The following is a 23,614-nucleotide window of genomic DNA, read 5'->3' as shown; positions in this document are numbered from 1 at the left end:
GTATGGACCACAGGGAAGGTTTCTAACTGGGACAAAGGTCTATAGAAAGATCACAGGGAACCAACGGCTGGCTTATAGCAGTTTGATAATCAAAGTGCCTACCTGGGAATCATCTGGGGTTTTAAATACACATTTCTGGAGGTTTCTGCCTTGGGAACCTGCATTTTACATACCCACCCTAGGTGATTCTCATGTGCACTAAATTCGAATCTCTGGTCTGTCGGGATTAATATGAGAAGCAGGTAGTCAGGAGGGGGAAGGATGTGTGGTTTTAATCCAAAGACTTCCTGGCTGATAGAAAACGTGAAAGAGGCTGGAGGATTAACAATCAGGGAAACCGTCTCCTCTCCAGGGCAACTCGTGGTCCACGCTAGAATACCGAACATCACCCGGCATGCACAGAAGGCGCATTTGTAACAAACACACGTCTCTTCCGGCTCTTACTTCCAGTGGTCTGAATGGCAAGCATCAGGGAGCCAAGAACCAAGGTGAAGATGTGTGGGCAGAATGAGGCCACTTGGCCTCATTCCCTTCAGGCAGGTGGCTTTAAACTGGACCAGAGGGTCAAAGAGAAATCCAATGGATGCTCAGTTACTTTTTTCCCTTTCATTAAGGGTAGATTTCGTAAATGTCTGGGAACTAAATCCTAGATAAAAATATAGTGTGGAATTTTCTTGCCTTTTTTTTTTTAAAAGTCTAATGCTGCAGTAGGCTGGCAACTAGCTAAAAATTCTGGGAGTTGGGAGGTCGGGTGACTGGGTACCTCTTCCCATCCAGAGAAACTGCTGATGCAAACCCACGAGATGAGCAGTAGTGTTACTATTAACAAATGAGAACCCTAAGATGAAAGGATGCTAAGGCATTATTGTAAGTTCAGAGTTAGAATTTTGGAGGCTAGAATTCAAGCCTAGTCTTCATGCGCACATGGCACAGCCATATCTGATGGGGACGGCACGTCATAAACTCAGGACAGCTGTTGATAAAGATCCAGCAACGCTGAGCCACATGACGGCCACCACGCCACCTTTGCTATTCATCTCCACCTGTTGCATACTTGAGAAACTTTTAGTATTTGTACAATTTGGGAATGGAAAATTTCTTATGAATCATTTATGCCTTCTCCCAGGAGTGCTGTTTCCAAGCTTCCCCAGCCCCTGCTTTAAGGAGAGATATCCTTATCTACTTGAGGTCTTCCTTACGCCTTGAAGGTTGTGGCACACTTAAAGAAGCCAGAGGTCTCTTTATGAGGCTATGAGGCATTTTTGAAAAATCTGTCCCTATACTTACTCATGAACAAGATAACCAAAGCAAAGTAAACTTAAAAAGGTCAACAAGATTCGGTGGACTGGAGGAGCTGGCCACAGTTCAGATCACAAGCCTCTTCCACTATACACTCAGGCGATTATGCGGTAAATACAGAAATAAAGTTAGATTAGCTGAAGTCACCTCTGTCCTATACAGAGACTTATACTGATGTGCAAAGAACGATGTGGAAAGACGATAAAACTATTCTATAAAGATATAAAATATATATACATTATGTTATGCTAGAATTTGAATAATAAATGCAGCAGTTTGGGCCTGAGGCTATTTCTTGGGCACTCTGACCATTAAGAGTTAATAATACACTGCTTGGGACATGGCAGTATGCCCAGGATGGCTTGAAGATTGTTTTGGTCAAATGTCCTTGTAGTCAAAAGGGTAACCAGCCTGAGAACAACTTGTCATATGCCTCTGGAGTCCTAAAAATTGGGTTATGGGGTTGATGAGTAAAAATGATAACTCTGTTTATCAATGATGTCAAAACTTGAGGGAAAATGATTGGAAATGAGAACTTAGTTCTGTCATAGTTTATTGACTAAAAGATGAGCAGAAGGAAGTAAAACACATGTCCAAAACCGAAAATGATATGGTCTATGTTTTGGAACAACATAAATGTATCCCTGATTTCTAAATGTTGTATAAATAAAGAAGCACTCTGGCTGCTAGTGAGACAGGCTGCAAGAGTCTCCTGACCATGGCCTGGCTCCCTCCCTCCCCCGCCAACTCCTTACGCCCTCCCCTGGGACCTGTCCACTGTTGGGGGTGGCTCCAGCACGCACATCTGTTGCTTCATTAATTGCAGTACAAGTGTTTGAAGATGGACTACATCTCAGGCAAAATATTCTCATGTTATGTACCCTAGTACCTTGCATGTGGTTAGACCCAAGGAACATTTTCATTGAGTGCTGTTGACAGAGTAGCTTGGGCAACAAGGGAGACAAGACGTAGGATGTTGGATGGGGAGATGTTTAAAGTAGAAATGGGGAGTAAGATGTGCCAGGAGACAGTCACAGTTAGCAGGCTAACTCTCTAGCCTGCAGAAGGCAGCGTTGTAACCTGGATGGATTAACATGGTGCTGGGCCAGCAGTTCTCAAGTTACGGCTCGTGGACAGCAGTATCCCTCTGCCTACTCATCACTGTGAACAAAATCCCTGTCAGGAATGGCCTAAGATATGAAAGGCTTATCTAGGCTCATGGTTCCATATGGTTCAGCCCACGGTCGGTGGGCTCCTGTGCTTGGACAGAACCCTGTGGCCATGGTGATTCTTCACCTCACAGCAGTTGACAGTGAGAGGGCCAGGGGCCGGGGAACAAGGTCCTGCCCGAGGGACCTATTTCCTCCAGCTGGGTCTCACCTCCTAAAGTTTCTAGCACTTCTCAAAATACTGCCACTAGCCGGGCATACAAGACATTTCCTATTGATACCATTAACAACCTCTGTAGGGGACACCCAGGAACTGTGAAAAACTGGTGTTATCTAGCCTCACCCGAGAACACAGAATCAGAAATGGGGGGAGTGGAGCCTAGCTATCTGTGTTCTAGAGAGCTTCTGAAGTTCTACTGACATATGCTCATGATTGAGAACCAGCTCAGGGTAATTTTTGTTCGCATAAAGCACCCGTAGCCCATTAAAGGATAACGTGAAGACTTCGGTGATGTCGAGGGAAATCTGTGATTTAAACTTAGGGTCACGTTAGTTCTCGGAGGAGCACATTTGACACATCGACTCGGTCAATCCTAATTCTCCTACCCAGGAAGGTTTTAATTTTGTCTGGAAAACTCGTTTTAAAAACAGTGTTCAGTATTCAAACCATATTTTTGTCATTTTAGGCATCAATGCAGAAGTTAACTAAGAGAGCGCAGAGTTAGATAACTACGAACCAATCAGTGACTTCACTGGGAATGACGTCACAGGGCTAAAGAGACAGTGCAGACATATGCGCATCTACTGCTCCTGCAGACCCAGGTTCCAGTCCCAACACCTGCGTGGCAACTCACAGTTATCTATAAGTTCAACTGCAGGGGACCCAATATGCCTTTTTAGGCACCAAAGACACACATGATGCCCACACATATGCAAACCACTCATATACATACAAATAAAATTAAAAAAAACATTGCTGTAATGAAAGCAGAATCAAGTATTAATTAAAAACAGAAATAACCCCCTCCCCTGACTTCACATGCCAGGAACCTGGCTCAGCAGGCAAAACTACTTGCGAAGCATGTATGACAATCTGAACTAGATCCTTTGGCCCTGACTGTCCTCCGACCTCCTTTCCACATGTATGTTTTCAGTTACACCTCCCTTCTTTCTCCTCGCTTCCCTCTCTCCTTCCTCCCTCTCCACACTAATAGTAAATAAAATATTCCACACTAGCGGGCCTCCACGGGGCTCTGCTCATCCACTCACTTTCGCACTTGGCGTTGGTCTGTGTCCACGTCTCATCGGGGTTGCAGGTGATAACGTCGTTGCCTCTGAGCAGGAAGCCTTCCCTGCACTTGACAGACACATTCTGGCCGACGTGAAACTCTCTCTCAGAAAGCAGAGCGTTCTCGGGGATCACAAAAGGGACAGGGCACGGGTTTGCTGTGAAAAGGCGGGGCAGGTGCTTACTGAGATGTCTTTTCTTTCCCTAGCTCATCTCTTTAAAGACAGAATAGGGGCTCGCAGAACAAAGATTCTCAGTGACAATACTAATACAAATATTTTTTTTTTAAAAATTTCGAACAATCTGATCTCAAACACATGCTCCTCCTGACTCAACTCACCACGCTCAGCAAAAGCTTAACAATTCAGAACTGCAAACATTAAGCACAGATTTGCTTCACCCCACATGAAATTATGTGTGTAGATTTAAGGTCAGGCATATAAGAAATCAAGGACCACGCTGAGTATTCCCTCAATATTTGATGTCAACAGCGTGATAAATTCTGCTGAACTCCTTTCTTTTGCTGAACATCCTTCAGAGAAGATGGACACAGAGAGTCATCAGACATCGCTGTGTGAGTTTAGCCTGACTTCAGACCCGTTCTGTGAGGAACAAGATGACAGACCTTCATGTTGTGTTTGTGGCCCACGGTTCTGAGGGACCCACAGGAAGTGACGCCAGTGTGCAGCTGTGTTCAGGCATGTGTATGCCCCACATTGACACAGGCTTCAAGCTATTGCAGTTTTTTTTCTGATTTTAGGTGGGTATAAAATAAGTCGCACTGAGGTTAGGGGTCGCCTTAATTCTAAAGGCTCCATTGTACACAACAATAGCCAAAGCCTTCTGAAGTTATACTTCATTTGTACTGTTTTCATTGAGGTGGTCAAATTATCTCTATTTACCACATTTATATGTTTCATATTAACATCAGACTTTAACCATATCTTCTTCTTTATCTCCTTTCTTCCTGTCAATAGAATTCACAGTATCTTCATTTCAAAATACTTTCACTAATTTGTATTTTTTCTGAATGCCTGAGTTTATAACCAGCCAAGGAGTCTGATAAAAGCTGATTCTTAGAAGGCTGTTATAACATAATACAAAGTAGTTTTATAATATCCCATAAAGTTGTGCTTACTGGCCACAGGTGGCCTTCCTTGGACCAATCTCACCAACTAGTGTTTCCCCTTCACTTAAGACACATGGGAAGCTAACTATGAAGCCAAATATGATTAAAACAGCTCTTAAAGTCAACACACACGTTTGCAGAGGGGAACCAGGTGACTCCAAGTTCCATTTTCAGTGCAATGGGCCTCAGGGGACCCTTCCAGGGTGTAGCCTCTGTGGCAGGAAAACAGCAAGCTAGGTCCAGATGTGGTGTTGTCCAGGACAGCCTCGCCATTCAGAAACTCAGCTGGAGCCTCACACCTGTTCTCTGGAAGGAAAAATAAGGCCTTGCATTAAATGTTTTCCCACATCTCCTTTGCTTCTCTTACTATATTTGCTGAAGCTATTTTTGTAGTGTGTGTGTAATATGAAATATATACACACATATCCACTATACACACACACATATATATATATATGCCTACTTATGAATTAAACACAATAATATTTATTGACACAGAAAAAACATACTGTATATTTCTATTGGACTACCATGTGAAGATTGCTATTTAGTCCTATGTATTCCATTTGTCTTTATGTATTTTGCTAATAGTGATGGATGTGGTAGTGGTTTGATGAGCATTTGCATGAAATAAAGGGATGTTATGGCTGTGAACTTCTTACATGATACCAGTTTTACTATTATGCTTAATAACACTTGGTTTGTAAGACCAGATAAAAACACAGAATTCTCAGATAAATTAGAAGGTCCTATAAATAACATACATTTTATCATAAATACTTTTAAATATTATGTGGTACATATTTATATTCAATTTTTTCATCTGAAATCGAAATTTGATTGAGTATTATATATTTTTTCCTTCCAAATCCAGCAGCAATTCTGAGATGAGCTCAATAACACTTAAAAAAAAAGTGAGTCTCAGAAAAGCTAAAAAACTTAATCAAGACCACGCTAATTTCTTAAGTTATGTGAAGATTTATGGATTGGATTCTCTCTGTCTATACTTCCATCCCCACAAATATTTGTGGCTTAGAGTATACCTAAAAAAACCCATATAATAGCAGATATCAAGAGGTTTTACTCTGAGTGGTGACCTTAAAAATATTTTCCTGATTTGTCTTGTCTGATTTCTTGAAATTTGTATAACTAATAACTTAAAAATGACCACTCATTAACACCTTGGAGATATTCGTTGACAGATATGTGGGATTCCTCTTTGTTTCCACTCCTATGTCCTATACAAACAAACTCTTTTTGAACATGAGCAGTTTAGATAGCATGCTACTGGAGTTGGGATATACAAGTTCAACACATGGATAAGCTTGTATAAAATGCATTCGTATAAAATCCATGCATAATGAAATATAAAATGGAAAAAATTAAGTGATATATAAATAGAGAATGTTTGTTACTACTCTATATTTTGACATATGTGATTTAATTCAGATATTAATAAAATATACCTGAAGTCAAGAGAAACAAACTGGGATAATTTAAAAAACAAAATGTTATTAAGGACTGCTCCAAGTTAGAAACAAAGGTATTTTTGTGACTTGAGATATTACTGAATTTTTAAAAATGTTTTCATTATAATGTTTACCCAAGTTTTTGAGAGCTAAGAAAAGCCATTTTCTTCATTGAATCACAATCATATAATATTCACTTGCAGATTTAAGGTTCTTAAAGACACAGAGTTAATTTTCCTCTTCTACCTCTGCACATATGGCTGAAACAGAGGGAAGAAATGGTGGGCATGGATCAACCCACACACTGCTGGAGAAGCTCGGCCACTCTCAGAAATCGAGTTTCTGCAACACCTTGCTCAACCATGGCTCTCTATTTGACTGATGTCCCAGCACCATTTAAGAATAACGTCATTAAGGGCCAGTTATTTTATATACAAGCAACAGTTCTAAGCCTTCTATTTTATGCTTATTTTTTGAGAAAATTCCACAAAAGTGCAAATAAACACAAGTTTCTAAGCAAACCATGTGCTGTTGCTGAACCAGTAAACTTATGCTATACTCCAGCTAATCTCTGGTCCTTAATTGGTTGGGGCCCTTGAGCCAAAGCCATTAAGTGTTCTCTTGTAGTTTATGTGTTTATTTATTAAGGCACAAATGGATATATAAAGAAAATGGAGACACGCTGTTATCTTGTGTCCTTGGTACTATTTCGGGGACCCTTAGGTGCCACTTAACTCACCTCTGCACACGGCCACCTGCCCACTCCACTGTCCGTTCTCCTGGCAGACTCGTTCCCTGGTCCCCTGTGGAGCAGCAGAGAAGGGTCATGAACAGGATCCCAGTTTCATAATAGAGAGACAAGAAGGGACTGTGAAGCCATCTTAACTGTGGCCTTGAGTGACTTAGTACTGAAATGCCAAATAAATCTATTAAATGAATGTACTGTAAAGTTGAGAGACTCTCAAAAACAATTTCACCAAAATTCCTCCCTGGCAGAATCACGTGATAAAGACAGACTTAACTTTATCTTCTATTTTAAGTGCTAGTTAATTATAATCCATACCAAGGACTCACAAAGAATGGGTCAGAAATGTCAGGATGAATTTGTTCAGTACGTTTAAAACTATTTTGAGTTGCATTGATCTTTTCAATACTTGATACATCAAACAAAGCATGAGTCCCCATCCAAATTTCAATGATGAGACTTATCTGTTACACCTAAACGTATTAAAGGCCAATGTATTTAACATTTTAAATAATCTGGGGAAAGTCTAAATTTACTTCTCTGCCTTCTGCAATATCTCTTTCTTGAACAATAATTTGTAATTATCTGAATTTTTCAATATCCTGTATCTTTCAGGGCTATGTATCTATGGGACTATTCTTTGATTCCTGAGTATAATTTCTGTAGATCCTGTTTTTTTTGTTATCTCTTAACAGAACCATCTGTATTCCCAAATTATATTATGTTCCTAATCAACTATGAAACAATCCACTCGTTTCCTCCTTAGTAACTGGCAATGTTTATCATGCAGTTTTTCCTTTTACTTTCTCTTTCCCTGACTTGCTTTTTCTTAAGTGTGAGTTTTCCCCGCTGTTGTATCTAAGTTTCCAATCAACTTACACAGATTCTTGTATGACGCCTTAGAGCCTTAACATCCATTTTATTATTCGCTGGTGGTGATTTTTAAAATAATCAATCCAGTCGCCAGTTGTTTATTTTGATTTATCCTTTAGTTCACTTTAAATATATTTTTCCTAATTCATTTCTTCAGGCCTGGTAATTTTTTTTTTGAGGTTCAAATAGCTCACAAAAATCTATTTGCCTCACACTAACGGGGCCGTATTAACACAGAAGAACACAATATAATTTATATTGAGTATCTTGATTGCTTTGCCTGCTTTGGGTAGCAATTTGAATCCTGGAAGTGGATGATGATAATCAGCCCGCAGAGACTTGGGACAATCCAGAGAGGATGGCACTTGCCACTGCCATTTGCCTGCAGCCATCCCAGTCAAGGAAGCCAGGAAGCTTCTGAGGGTGAGCAGGTCAGTGCCCCAGGGTCCTTCAGATCCCTCAGCAGAGCAGACAGTCTGTCCCAGAAGTCTGCTGGAACTGATCTGGAGCCATCCACCAGCCTTGGGGGCCGGATATTGGTTAAAAATGCAAAACCGTTGACCTAGCTTGCTTTCTAGGCCTGTGATAAACCCCATGACCAAAAGTAACTTGTAGGAGGAACAGGTTATTTCAGTATATAGCTTAGAGTTCATGATGGGAAGTCAGGGCGGGAACCAAAAGGCAGGAACCTAATCTTAGGAACTGATGCAGAAACCATGGAGGGATGCCACTTACTGGCTTGCTCCCATGGCTTGTCTATTCTGCTTTCTTAGAAAACTCAGGACCACCTGCCCAGGTGACGCTACCCTGGGGTACGCCTGGTGGGCTGGGGCTTTTCAGCATCTATCATTAGTCAAGAACATGTCAGACAGGTGTATAGGCTAAGCTGACGGAGACATTTTCTCAGCTGGAGTTCCGTCTTTCCTGGTGACCCTATCTTGTGTCAGGTTGACAGAAAACTAACCAGCATGCCTCTACAGAACACCATAACTACAGTAAATAATAATGTCATATATTTTTAAAAACCATGCCTTCCTAAACCTCTAGTTCCTTCTCTGTTTCCCCTGTTCTTCCCTGTCCACGTATGTGTTTCAGGTCTGGAGGTCCTGTCATCTGTTCTGCTGACGTTCCCAGACACACCTCTGTTGCCTGTCTTAGATGATGTCACCGATACTACTTAGCAGACTGAGAACTTGATAAGACCAAGTTCATTTTCTTTCTGGAAGGGAGCAAGTCATCGACACATATCTATCCAGCGACCTAAATGGCTACCATCTCTGTTTTGTGGGTGTGACCTCAATAGACACAGTGAATCAAAGCCTAAATCCAGTAGTTCATAGGGATTGCAAATTCTGGTCTTCACTTGGCATCTGGTTATCTGTGTCTGCAGTCTCCTTCAAGGAGCGAATCCTTCCTCTTCAGTTGTGTATTTTCAATACTGGTTTGCACAGCTGCATCTGCTGATAGTCCCAAGTCACTGTGTGTCAGTGTCGTGAAGAGTCTCCCATCTGTGCTGTTTGATGTGTGTCACTGGGTTGGGATGATCACCTGTTTTGCTGCGCAAACGGCTTTCGAAACTTCCTCTAGTTGGCACCATGTTTCCTTTAAAGGATCACTGAGTTATTTTATGTGTGTGGGTGTTTGGCTTGCACATATGTCTGAGCACCATGTGTGTGCAATGCCCAGAGACTAGAAAAGGGCGGTGGAGTCCCTGGGACTGGAGCTACAGACAGTAGTGAGTCACCATGTGGGTTTGGGGAATTGCATCCAGGTATTCTGAAAGAGCAGCTGCTGCTTTTCACGGCCGAGCTCTCTCTCCAGCCCCCTCCAGGTTCTCACTATTTCAGGTGATGAGGGTTTCCAGGAAGTCTTTTCCATCTCTCGCTATACACCCGTATTTGTATTTCTCCAAGTAACTGGGCATAAATCTTTTTGAAAAGACTCAGGTGATTTTAACAATTGGTTGGAATGAGAACAGTTATTAATAAACTTTCAGCTTTGTAGTTAACGGCAGGCTGTTTATCCCAACATTTTAAGTTAAATTAGCAACTTCTTCAAATTTCATGAATTTGTGGTATATTTTGTTTCCAAAAGCATTAAGAAATTTCAAGATCAGGAATCCCAGGTGAAGAATGTTCCAGTTTCAAAACCAGGAAAATTCTCTGGTCACAATGTATTATTAGGTTGCCGTCATCCTTTTCGTGTTTAGTTTTTTTATCCTTTGAAGAAATAAACTAAGAACCACAGAAATCTGGTTCCAGTTTTTATGGCCCTTTCTTATGACAACTCTTTGATTTCACACACACACACACACACACACACACACACGCACCGCACACAGTTAGCAGCCGACTGGTAATGACTGCGTCAGGTAGCTGTCCTCACACACCACTGCAAACACTAAGAGATTCCTGAAAAGCCAGATGACAATCTCTTGTGGTTGACACCAGCCCTCCTAGACAGCGTGGATGGCGAGATAATAATCAGAGAAACCAACCTCAGTGCTCCCGTTACAGCTAATAGGGAGATGTAGGTGCTGCCCACGGGACTATAATACCGCAGTCAGGAGTCACTTAAGGACAAAGTTGGGGTTTTCTTAGGCGAGTTCCGAGGAGTTTCGGGCTAGATATATCACAGGGGAACCTGATCTCAGGTAAGAGCTTGCCAGTGCTCGTGTGCTCGCTCTTGGTCAAGGCCTGGCTTCACTCAAGCACCCCCTTGTTGGGGCTGTGCTATGGTGACGCATCATGGGGCTAGCTGGGAGCTGCCTGACTGGGCGCTGGGAGCCTAACTCCCAACTCTATGAGGTGAGTCCCAATTTGTTCTTTGAACTCTGGTTTGAATCAGGAGATGTTAGATTAGCGCTCTGCCCCTGAGCCACACTCTCCGTTTCTTTTATGCCTTTTTTTTTGGTGACAGTTGTCCAGGTGATGTTGAACTTGTCACCTTCCCATCTCTGCCTTTGAGTATCTGAGATCACTGGGGTGAGTCACTATACCTGGATCATGTTTTTTGTGTGCTTTAAAATTCTAAGTCTTCTTAACTATTTTTCTAAAATGTGTTAAAAGAATTTAAAAAGAAAAACCAAAATATAACAGGGTGTTTTCAGAACCGTGTTGGTAAAATGAACTTACTCAAATATTAAAAAGAATCCTAAGCATATCAGAACAGCACATTAATTTTTTGCTGAGTAATTTGTTACTGTACCTCTAATTCATAGCCAGAATCACACTGGTAAGCGACGATGCTTCCAAAGCTGTATAGACTGCCAACCACAGAGCCATGCTCTGGACTTTCAGGGTGCCCACAAAAAACTGGGGTACAGGATTCATCAGAAAACGGTGGCTCCCATGTGCCATCGGGCTGAAGAAGAGACCACAAATTGTATGTCATATTTAGAAATTCATACGTGAGTGTTCTATTCATATGGTAGACTCACCCCAAAGTGAGAGTCTGAGGACCAAAGGCTTCCCTGAACTTTGTTGCTGGTTATCTATCTGTAGTTCTTCAAAGCCCATTGGAGACATGAAATAATTTTATCCTTTCGATGAGCACAGACTTACAGATAAACAACCTGAAGGATGATGTGTTGAGGAAACTCCAAATCTGAGTGACGGCCATCTAACCCACACGCTGGGGGAAAGAGCATGCCTGTGTTATGTAGGCCTCCTCGTCCAGCCCCCAGCCTAACTTCAGCAAATGAAGGGAAGCCGAGGGATTCATTTTACAGTCTTGATGTGGAGGCTAGGAGAGGGGGCTCTGCTAGGAAGGCCTGCTATCTGTGGGGCAATTCACATCTTTAACAAGGTGATACAGTTAGCAAGCTATTCAACTATGCACAGAAAGCACTTCATGGTAAACTAACCGCAAACTTTATGCCCAAAAAGTATCCTGTGTGCACAAACTGGCTGATGACTTTTGAAAGATCAAAGTTCGCAGAAGTCAGGCGTTTCCTCCATCACCGGTGTGGTTTTGCACAACAGGTAAGTGTTATTTTACACACTTGTCTTCCAATAAGGAAACCTGAAGTATAGATTCCTCCTCCCCCATCTTGTAGCCCAAACTGTCCTCAAACTCCCTCTGCAACATCTGCTCCTCAGACCTCCCTCCTAGATGCTGCCTTGCAGGTGGGCATCACCACACTCAGCTTTCTGTGATATGAACAGAAAACCCGGGGCCTCAGGCATGCTGGGCGAACATTCTAGCAACAGAACTATATCCCTTCCCCAACCCTATAACCTCATAGTCTTGATACACAGACCAGACAGGTCTGGTGATCCTCTTGCCTCTGCCTCCTAAGTGCTATGTTCGTACAATGGGCCACCATGCTGGGATCATGGGATTTTCTAAAGTAAACAAACAATAAATTGTGGAGGCAGGATTTGACTACGGTTTCCTGTCTGCTGGTGCAGCTTTCAGGCCTTCCACTGAGACCACCACCAATTGCAATGGATATCTCATTATAGGTGTTTTTCTGTTTGTTTGTTTTTAATATTTTCCCTAACATTGGCTCTTTTAAGTTCAAAGCTGGAAATATTAGGGGGAAAAACACGTTGTATTTTTTTCCTTTTTGTTAAAAATTTTATTTTGTACGTGTGGGTGTTTTGCCTGTACAATTCTCTGTGCACATGGGCATCAGATCCCCTAACCTATAGTTTCAGACAGTTGCAAGCTACCTAGTGGGTGTTGGGAACCAAACCCAGGTCCTCTGGAGGAACAGTCTGTGCTCTTAACCACCGAGACATCGCCCCAGCTCTACCTTCTATTAAGAAACTTGTCAACCCTTCGGGTACGAATGAAACTTGCGCACGTGTTTTTCTTTCTTGGCCAGCACGAAGTGCCCTTGTTCATAGCTATAGCCGTCACAGTTAGACTTACAGGCCCCACTCAGAGGCAGTTTCTTACCTGGCACGTTGACGAGTCCGCTCCTTCGTAGGTAAACCCTTCTGCGCAGGATATAGAAACTTGTTTATTCACCCGGAAGTCGTCTCCGTGAACACGCATGCGTGTTGTGTTTGATGGCACGGGGCATTTTCTAGGACTGCAGGAGATTCTTTCAGGGACCCAATGGCCGTCTTGCTCGCAGGTGAACGTATCTGTATCTGTATCTATCACGTACCCTTCCAGACACCTGCAATGCAGACGAGAAAATGAACCTGCAGAAGGTAGCACGGGCTGGGCCTGACGTATGCTCAGATTGAAGGAGTTGTCGCAAGGCTCAGGAGACATTTTATGAGAAACCTTAAAACTGGCTCAAAGGTCAGATGGATAACATCACTACACAAAAACATTACTATAACAACACCCAGATTAATTCTTAGTGATCCACCTTCAAGATGAGCCGAGAGCAAAGTTGTCTTAGATGTGGCTGGTTAGTTTCTTTAATTTATCCATTCATTCTAAAACAGTCACCAGTTCAAGAAACTATAGAGAAGTCCAGTTACTGCTATACTTAGGTACTGGTAGGAATATAACATAGTATTTACGGTTTACTGTGCAACAAGCACTGTATAAGGTCCTGGACTAGGTACTTCTAAGCTTGAACATTAAGCATTGCCACTGCTATCGCCTAGTTTAAACTCAAGTCAAATCGGCTCTAAAGCCCCCGTGACTTAAAAGTGGGTATACTTATGCAGCAAATGGTTCCGTACAGTGATCAGTTTCTGGTGACCCCTCCACATGCTTTACACATATCAAGCCATCCAGTTCTCATGTCCACGCCACTAGCAGGTGCCATTAGGACCTTCATTGCCATTTGGCATCGATGAGGTTGGCACCAGAGCGATTAGGTACCTTTCTTGAAGCCACGTAACTTCCTAGTTTGTGTGGGATATGGTAAGACTATGTACTCTAGAGGGAGTGTTCTAGAAGCCATGCTCCTACCACTATCACATGCCTCCTTTTAAATCGAACCATTTAATCACTTCATAGTAATCATTGGAGAACACAGTTTAAATTCTGAATATTACCAGGCTAGGTAGGAGACAGAAGTCCTATACAATTGGAACAACCCGATTAGTAGGAACTAAGTAAAGATCTACTACTTGGTGTCATCATCACACACCAAGGGAAAATCCCCAGGGGAATAACGACAAGCAGGTGACACTGCGGCTCTCAAAATGCCTAATGCATCGACATCCACACGGAAGTCTTAAAATGTACTTCAAAGTCCAGGCGTGGCCCTTTGTTCTTCCGTTCTGTGCACAGGCCTCTGCCGCGGTCCGGCTTCCCCACACGCCAGCCTTCCACAGAGTCTATTTTTACTACAGTTAGGGAACAGGAAGGCAGGCTAAAATGTTCACAGCGGATCGTTCCAGAAGAGGGGCTAAATTATCGATCAGGTCTGAGGTGTAAATGCCTGGAAGATAGCCCACGGTTCACCAGGATGGTAAACAAAGCCTCAAGACAGTTGAGATGATTTGAATGTGATGCTTACTTGTTCCAATAAAAATTCACAGATTCATTCCAAGTTTTTATACCCTTCATTTGAATATTTGATAATCCTATCCAGACAGGAGAGTTTCCATTATTGGAGCAACATATACTTAGTTTAAGTAGTACAGGCTGGGTAGTCTCTTTAATTCAAATTGCTCATAGATTCAAAATTGAATGAAGCTAGTTAGGGGACCTTGTGATTTCATGAACACCGTGAGGATTCATGTTAGAAACCAGAGTCTGGAAAAGGCATACATTTATTTTTGCAGTAAATGGATTTCTACATGACCCTGAGTAATTAAGTCAAATGTTAAAAGCTTTGGGCTTTGGAGGGAGGTCCAGGGACGGAGGGTCTCTCCAAACAGCTCCATGTTGACACCTCACTTCATTTTATAATCCTGCCTACACTCCTTGTACATTTTATAGCCACCCACGATCTTACCTGAGTTTCACTTTGCTTTCATAAGTGTATGTCTCTCCTGTTACCACTGCATTGGCAACAGGCGGTGGGGGTCCACAGGACAGGGGCTCACAGGCTGGGTAAGGCTGGCTCCATGTCCCTTTCTCTGTACAGATCAGATTTGAACTGCCTTGCATGATGTAGCCAGACCTGCAGCTGTAGGTCACCACGTTGTCCTCCAGAGGACTACTCTCGCTGATGACTGCATTGGGTATGGCCGGGAGAGAACCGCAGTCCGCATGCTCACAGAGGGGCAAGCCAGACCACTGGCCATTGGCGTCACAGGTGACTTCAGAAAGTCCAAGGAGCTTGAAGCCTCGGAAGCACTCAATCTGGACTGTCTTTCCACAGGCCACATCGGTTGCATTGACAGTTCCGTGCTGAATGAGGGGCGTGGAACACCTGCACGGTAGGCAGGAAGGTGAGCTGCCGCTCCAGGAACCATTGGCGAGGCATCTTCTTGATGGGTTTCCATGGAGCTTAAAACCAGGAAAGCACTGATACTGTATGCGACCTCCGTGATAAAAGGAAAAGCCATTAGGGAAGCCCTGGGGAAGATCGTCGGGAGGACCACAGGCCGCTGGTTTACAGACGGGAACCTCTGCATCCCAAGTCCCATCTGCCTGGCAGGTCAGTTTAGGAGCCCCGTGTAACACATAGCCCTCTAGACAGCGGAATGCTACTTCCTTCTTGTACCCATAGTCTACGCCATCTGTCACCCCATTTGCCACTTGCGGTGGGGCAGTACATCTGACAGGCGTGCAGGTGGGAGTGGGACCACTCCAGCTCCCATTGGTGAGACAGACACGGCTCCTGGCTCCTTCAAGGATGAACCCTTCACTGCAAGAGTACGTGACCTCCTTTTGGAACGTGAACTCTCCCTTCACTTGGCCATTGTTGGGGACTGGGGGTGAGCCACAATCCACAGGAACACACGTGGGCTCGTGCCCATCCCAGTCTTTGTTTTCCCGGCATGTTCTGGTCTCAGTTCCATTGAGCACATAGCCAGGGTCACACTCATAACGTAACACAGCCAGGTATGAGTAGTCGCTTCCTTTGACGAGTCCATTCCTGAGTGGGTTTGGCTTGCTGCACGAAACAGCTTCACAGTGTGGCGCGGCACCGCTCCACTTCTTATTCTGCAGACAAAGCCTTAAGTGGGAGCCTTCTAAAACGTGCCCCGGCTTGCAGCTATATTGCACAGCGCTGCCCATGGTCGTCTGTGTGAAATGCAAAAAGCCGTTTTCGGGAGCAACGGGCAAATCACACTCGATCGAAATGCAAGAGGGAGCACTCCCATTCCACGTTCCATCTTCCTGGCAGATCAGCACGGGGTTTCCCAGCAGCTCATAGCCAGGGTCGCAGCTGTAGGAAACCATGGTGCCATATAGAAAGTGGGACGCATGCGCAGCAGGGGTTTTAGCTGCTGTTTTCAACTGCTGAGGACGGGGAGTCAGATACGGGACTTCCATCATGTCATCTTCTTGATCGAAATATTCCTGGCCGTCTTTGACTTTTGTACAGTCTCCAAAGTCTATGTGAGGAGGGAGACCACAGTCTATGGGTACACACGTTGGGCTGGAGCTGGACCATCCTGACTCTTCACAGGTCTGCATGGCGTGACCAACCACCTGAAAGCCAGGGAAGCAGCTATAGATAATCATGGCGCCATATCTGTAATCCGCACCTTCTACGAAACCATTTTCGATGGGCTGTGGGTCACTACAGTGGATGGCAAGGCAAGAGGGGGCATCCATATCCCAGTCACCTGTCTCTAAGCAGGTCAGGGCTTTGGGACCTTCGAGCCGGAAGCCTCGGTCACAAAAGTATGTGATGGTTTGTCCATACTGGAAGCTTATGTAAGAGAACTGGCCATTTAAAATCTCTTTGGGCTCCGGGCATTCAACGGGTTTGCACACTGGTTTTCCTCCAAGCCACTGGCCGTTTTCCCCACAGAGGGTGGTGGCATTGCCCACTAACTCGAAGCCTGGTTTGCAGGTGTAGAGCGTGGTGCTGAGATAGGCAAGCCCTTGCACGTGGATGATACCGTTGAGGAGCTCCTCAGGCTGGGGGCATTCTACCGGGACACATTCGGGCAACGGAGAACTCCAGGTGCCGTCAGCCTGGCAGAGGATGGTTGGATCACCTCTTAAGAAAAACCCATCGACACACAAGTACTTGACAGCGCTTCCAAAGTGAAGAGCGCCAGAAGCAGGGAGGCTGAAGGGAATCAAGGGAGGCGAGGGGCAAAGGACCAACTTACACACGGGAAAGGAACCATTCCATTGCCCGGATGGCATGCACTTCAGGACGGAAGGACCTTGCAAGGCATGCCCCTCTTTACAGGAAATGGTCATCACGCCCACCTCAGAAGTTAATTCCTTTAATACGAGCTGGTTTTCCAAGAGGGGAGGCTCCGGGCACTTGGTGGGGACACATTTTGGGCTTGGCTTCTTACTCCATTTGCCAGATTTCTGGCAAGTCCAAGAATTATCCCCAACAAGCTCATATCCCTCATTACAGAAGAACTGAACCTTGGACCCCAAGTCAAAGCTTTCTCCTTTGATGAAGCCATTCTGGATGGGAGGGGGTTTCCCACAGTTGAGAGGGGTGCAGGACAGAGGGGCCTCACTGTGCCAGTGGCGATTGGCTTGGCAGACAAACACAGGACTCCCAGCTGCCTTATAGCCTGGATTGCACTGGAACCTCGCTTCGCTCTCAAAGGTCCTGCCCGTGGCATGCTGAACAACACGGAGAGAAAAAGTCAGTACAGCCCATGGAACAGGCGAGCCAACAGATGGAGTACATTGCTAGCCAAACAGAACTCAAAAGCCCACATCCACAAGGAATCCACCAGGACGTCTGTGAGTAAAGATTTATGCTGTTTGCGACAGGTCTGCCCTAAGTTTCATAGGAAACAAAATGTGGAAGTAGAACGTGGAAGATCTAGTGAGGTAATTTCCTCTGGAGAAAGTCTTATGGAACCCAAAGGAGAGAAGATCAGGGATCTAGCTATACATGTTGATGAGTTGAAGAGCAATAGCAGCAGAATACATAGAGGACTTGGTAAGATAAAAATAAAAAGTATACACAGATGCTTTAAAACTGCTTCACTCAAAATTTTGGCTATTTGAAATGGCACCATGGCCTTTGACTTAGAAGATTCCCCTTCCCCCCTCCTACTCCTGATGTATGTAGGCTCGTGTGTACAGATTCCAGGAGTCAACCTCACATGTCCTTTCTTCAACACCATCCACCTTGCTTTTCTTTCTTTATTCTTTGAGACAGTCTTTAACTACTGCTTGCCAGGCAAGCCAGTGAGCCCTGAAGACCCCCATCTCTGTCTGGCCAGCGCTGGGGTTACAGGTATGCAGCTCAGTGCCTGGCTTTTCTTATGTTGGGCTTTGGAGACCAAGCTCACACACTCCTCAAGCAGAAAACACTTTCCCCCCCGAGATACCGCTGGAGCCCTTGCTCTTATCTTCCTGACACACTTACTGGGAAGACACGTTAGCATGGAAGCAGGTCGTATTTGTATCATGCTGAACAATTTGTTCATCACGGTGAAATCACCTCTGGGTATCTCAAAAGGGCAATGTAAAAACAGCACCTCACATTCCATTTAAAAATCAGAGTGACAATGAATATCTCTGAGTTTCATGTAGGTGACAAATTATATAAAAGCAAAATTTCACTAAAGTTGGCTTACTCTAACTTCTTATTTGAGACTAAGACAAAGGCCTTGGGATATCTCTAGGTTATTATAATGCAGAAAGATATATATTGAGGAGGCTGGAGAAATGGCTCAGTGGTTAAGAGCACTAGCTGCCCTTCCAGAGAACTAGATTGGATTCTCAGGACTCACATGGAGACTCACAGCTGTCTGTAACTCTAGTCCCACGGAATCTGTTGCCCTTTTCTGGTTTCCTTAGACACCAGGGACACACATGATGCAAGACACACATGATGCAAGTCATATATGCAGGCAAACACATGTGCACATAAAATAAAAAAATTTAAAAGATATATTGTTAAGGTTTCACAATTATCTTGATTCATTTTTATTCAATACATGCCATGTGTAGATTTTAGTTACTTTTGTTTCAGCAAACAGTTCACTGCCGGGGCTGGAGAGTTGGCCAATGGTTAAGAGCACTGACTGCTCTTCCAGAGGACTTGGGTTCAATTCCCAGCAACCACATGGCAGCTAATAACTGTCTGTAACTCCAATTCCAGGGGACCCAACACCCATGGCAAAACACCGATGTATATAAAATAAGAATAAATAAATTTAAAAAAATGTTCACTGCCTGTACTTCTAAATACTGGGTTAGCCACTGTAGACGGCCCTATGAGTGATAAAAGTTATTGATCATTTGATAGTTAAATCTCTTACCTCCAGAAAGCCGTTCTCAACCTTAGGTGGTTCACTACAGGATACAGGGTGGCAGGTGGGCATCGGTCTACTCCACTGTCCGGTGGCCTCACAGGTGCTCTTCTTCTCCCCTTTGATATAAAACCCTTTGTGGCAGCTATAAGCCACTACGGCCCCAAAACTGTAGTTCGCCCCGTTGGCGTATCCATTCACGATGCTCGGAGGCTCTCCGCAGCGCACCGGGATGCACTGGATTGACAAGGGAGAAGGGTGCCACTCTCCGCCTCTCAGGCATTCGATCTTGGCTGAGGTGTTCAGCACAAAACCCTCCAGGCACTTAAAGCTCACTACTGAGCCAGCAGCAAATTTGGCTTTGCTCACGGATTCCAAGATGCTGTAGGAAACAGATGGGGGTTTTTCACAGAAGTGGGCTATACAGCGGGGCACAGCCTGGCCCTTGGGGGGAACCCATTTCCCCTGGGCATTGCAGATGAGCTGGGAATTGTCTGCCAGGCTATAACCATCGGCGCAGTAGTAGAAAGCAGTGTCTCCAAAGAGCCGGTGAGCAGTCTCTGGAGAGGCGTGGTCCACAGTGGGGGGCTCATCGCAGGAGACAGCCAGGCACTGGGGGTTACTTGAATTCCACTTGCCATTGGCTAAGCATATGATGGTGTCAGGACCAGCAAGGGTGAAACTATGGGATTATGGGATGGAGGAGAAAGAAAACTTAGTGTAGAATTGAGAAAAGGCATTTCGTCTTCGCTTTTTTATCTTTGCTTTTATTATTTGTTTTTAAAAACAATATTTAGCATTTAAATATTGAGCTTATTGGTCAAATGATTTTAATACTTGATCAGAAAGGAATCAGAGTTAAGACTTTTGCTATTTAAGGAACTAATGATTGTTACAGATGTGTGTGTGTGTGTGTGTGTGCATGCACGTGCACGCGCAGTTGTACATGTGTAAACGCTTGGAGAGGTCAGAGGTTATTTTACATCTTTAAAATAAAAATGAGAAATAAGCTTTGGTCATGCTTGACTCAATTCAATACTAGACCTTGGTAGCTTTGATAGCTTTAGTCTGTTGATTTTAATACTCATATTTTAAAAAAGCTTCAATGAGCCATATTTAGCCTAGACACAGTGTCTAGTTGCGCACTTACATTCAGTGAAATTTAAAACAGTGATTATAATTTGAGGCTCCAGTATTTTCAGAACCTCTGCCCATGTGGTTAGAGTTAAAAAGCTTTGTTCTGCATATGGCTACGCCATGCAATGAGTGCATGGGTCCGTTTTGCCCAATACCTCCCAGCCTTTCCTTATGTGCCAGGTATTTGCCTATATCTGATGACAGACTGATGATACGTATGCTCCCCAGGCCTATCTCAATAAAACAGAACAAACCAGTAGGTTGTGTGGTCAGTCTCTTAGACAACAGCTGTCAAGGGGTATCTAACATCCACTCAGTCTGTGTTTTGATATTAATAACGAGTAAGAGAATGGAAATGGCCTAATTGAGTCTTCATTAGACATTGTGATGGGTTCATCTTACAGTTGGCTGAGTGGTGAAGAAGACAGGCCTAGTCACTTGCCGAATAGCCCAGCTGTTGGCAGAAGATGTCAGGTCTGAACTTGACTACTAGATTCCAGGACTTACACATTCCCCACAATGCTGCTTTCTCTCTTTGCTTTTCTTCCTTTCAGACTAGTGAGTTAAGATGATGTGTGGGGGCTAGCTATGGAAACTACACAGAGCTGTCACCGTACAAAATATTTGGCCCATCTTTTGGCAAAGATTCTTAAGTCGTCAGTAACCAAAACGTCCACTGAGGTCCCTTTTAATTCTAAAAAGAATAATCTATTAGAGAAAAACTGGGATTCCATCATCTTCCCCAGAAATATTCATAATATCTCTAGGAGACTGATGGACAATTCAACGTAAGTGACATATCTATAGAAGACTATAATCCACCTTCCCTATGATCATGCACCATGCAACGCTCAGAAGTGGTTTCTACCTAAACACTCCTAGGTACTTCCAAGAGCTGAGTGAAGTGTCCACTTAGGTCCCTCCCAGGCCACAGTTTGGGGAAAACTCAGGTCTTTGTCAGTAGATGTGGAATTAGCAGGTGATTAGATGACATCTTTCTTAACAGTTCCAGGAAGGCACCCACAGCGGTGTGCTTAGAGCATCATCTCATTATTGAAAAGCCATCACACCTGGCCTGCTGATCTGACTGCTCCTGCACAGGACATAGACTGGGTGGAAGGTCGACTTACGGAGGCTCCTCTTGTTTTACAGGTCAACTTGAATCATTCACACACTTTGAAACCTGCGTCATCACGGTCCCCGGCCCTTTGATGTGGCTGGCACTCTCCACTGACTGAAGTTCACGTGCACAAACCCAGACAGCCCTGATTTATAGGAATCCATTGTACCTAAAGAGTTTCCTTTAGTCCCTGGCTCTAGACGCTCCAAGGCAGGAGCATCTGTCTCTAGAATCTTCCTTACTCCACAGAGCATCTTGAGAACATAAAAACAGTGTTTTATAATTTGGCAGCACTTGGTGGGGGCTCTGACCCTTGACCTCCTGATAACTCTCCACCAATTTTCTTAATGGAAAAAAAAACTCCGCAAACCAGCTGTCTTATAGAATATCAACCACTGAATACACGTTTTTAAGATATATAAATGTAAAGAACTCATTTAGAATCTTCAGTATCCCCCAATCTGGATTAAGGCCTTTGATTTTCTTTATGCATGTCAGGCAACACTGATTTCTTCACGCATGACTCTTGGTAGCCAGCTGTGGGTCAGTCACTTCCTTGGGGCACAGACGCTGGACTAGAGAAGTACTTGTTTGCCATGGCCAATGGCATGATGAGGCAGGCTGAGTCCTACTCAGTGGGATGCTGTAAGATACATATTCAGCCTCTGCCGTGGCTTAACATGGAGTTCCTGAGGCCTTTGCGATTTCCCAAGTGCCAGCATTCCAGGGATTTATACCTCAAGACAGTGTGCTCAGTGAAGGTGAGGCCGGATGATAAACAAAGATAATTTTTTTTAATGTAATGACTTTAGAACGATAAAGGAGGATGTGTATTCTAAAAGACACAGCAAGGCAATGACCATAAACTGCAGCTCAGTCGCTTAGCAAAGAAAGCCAAATCGCTTGTGCTATTTAATTCTGTTAGAAGTTTGAAAGTGCATTTGGGCCATAGGGGACATCTTTATTCACTTACTTTCTGAGGGATCATTCAGAGGATGATAAACATTTTACGGCTGATAACGTGCCTTTAAATGCTGGCTTCCAAATCGAGAAAATGTGAACCTGGGCTAAGTCTGAAATATGAGGAAAAACTTGGAATTGATGCCAATCTGAATTGAAGGGATACTCACTTAAACTCTTTGTTATGAAGAGTTTTGTATTTTTATTCAAGAGGTCTTGGGGACAATCTTTTATACTTTTATTAAACATCATCCACACACACTACGTTCCAGGTAAGATGGCCCATCAGTATCCCAAGGATGCCCTAGGACCCTGGAAATACACAAGCGTCCTTTGAAAACGAACAGAATACTTTTCGGATATGATTTCTCAATAGCTGGATTTACACGCCTAGAGGAATCTTACTAGCCAGCATGGGCCCTTGGAGCTTTATGAGTGAGCTCTGAGAGCGACGTCAGATTCCTTCCTAAAAGATGAAAGCAGCTTATTAACAGCTGCAGGTTAATGGCAGAAACAGAAAGCGTGAAGAAGCATTAGTAATTGATCTTGTTTCAATTCATAACAACAACTGAAGATCAAAGCTGTTGCCTTAATAGAGCCAATAATTCCCTTAGAAGCTTATATGTGAGAAGAATCAGTGAGATTTTCTGTGACATCATTAACCCTTCCATGCCTCTGAGTTTCACACCAATGAATGTCAACCTAAGGATGAGACAAGAGATGAGAAACAAATGAACACCCGTATATTTGACCGAACAACTGAAGCACCTCACCCCTGGCATTTGGGTGTCGATAAAACATTCAGGAAAGCCGGGCGGTGGTGGCACACGCCTTTAATCCCAGCACTCGGGAGGCAGGCGGATCTCTGTGAGTTCGAGGCCAACCTGGTCTAGAAGAGCTAGTTCCAGGACAGGTACCAAAAGCTACGGAGAAACCTTGTCTCAAAAAAAAAAATTAGGAAAGATAAATGTTTGGGTAAGAGATAAAACTGGGAATGGTGAGTCTGATGAAGTCACCTGCTCCTTTCCTTTCCTGGCATTCACTATTCTACTCTGGTCTCTTGGCCTTCTTGCCTCCTCACTGTAAATGTTAAGACTGTGTTTTGCTCCCATGATTCAGGGAAAGACTCTATCAAAGCTCATT

General features: G+C 43.9%; 1 protein-coding gene across 1 annotated transcript in view; it reads right to left on the bottom strand.

Annotated features, from left to right (window-relative positions):
- Positions 1–23,614, bottom strand: part of Svep1 (sushi, von Willebrand factor type A, EGF and pentraxin domain containing 1) — a 156,204-nt gene that overhangs the window by 7,713 nt on the left and 124,877 nt on the right. The window contains exons 37-43 of the mRNA XM_075967148.1: positions 19,264–19,936; positions 14,850–17,608; positions 12,878–13,103; positions 11,180–11,335; positions 7,094–7,157; positions 5,018–5,191; positions 3,738–3,914 (exon numbers count right to left, since the gene is read on the bottom strand). Of these exons, the coding sequence (XP_075823263.1) occupies positions 3,738–3,914; positions 5,018–5,191; positions 7,094–7,157; positions 11,180–11,335; positions 12,878–13,103; positions 14,850–17,608; positions 19,264–19,936 (4,229 nt within the window). The remainder of the gene's footprint in view (positions 1–3,737; positions 3,915–5,017; positions 5,192–7,093; positions 7,158–11,179; positions 11,336–12,877; positions 13,104–14,849; positions 17,609–19,263; positions 19,937–23,614) is intronic.

The sequence above is a fragment of the Microtus pennsylvanicus genome, chromosome 3 (assembly GCF_037038515.1).
Source record: "Microtus pennsylvanicus isolate mMicPen1 chromosome 3, mMicPen1.hap1, whole genome shotgun sequence".
Lineage (NCBI taxonomy): Eukaryota > Metazoa > Chordata > Mammalia > Rodentia > Cricetidae > Microtus > Microtus pennsylvanicus.
This window is presented reverse-complemented; position numbering and strand designations above follow the sequence as displayed.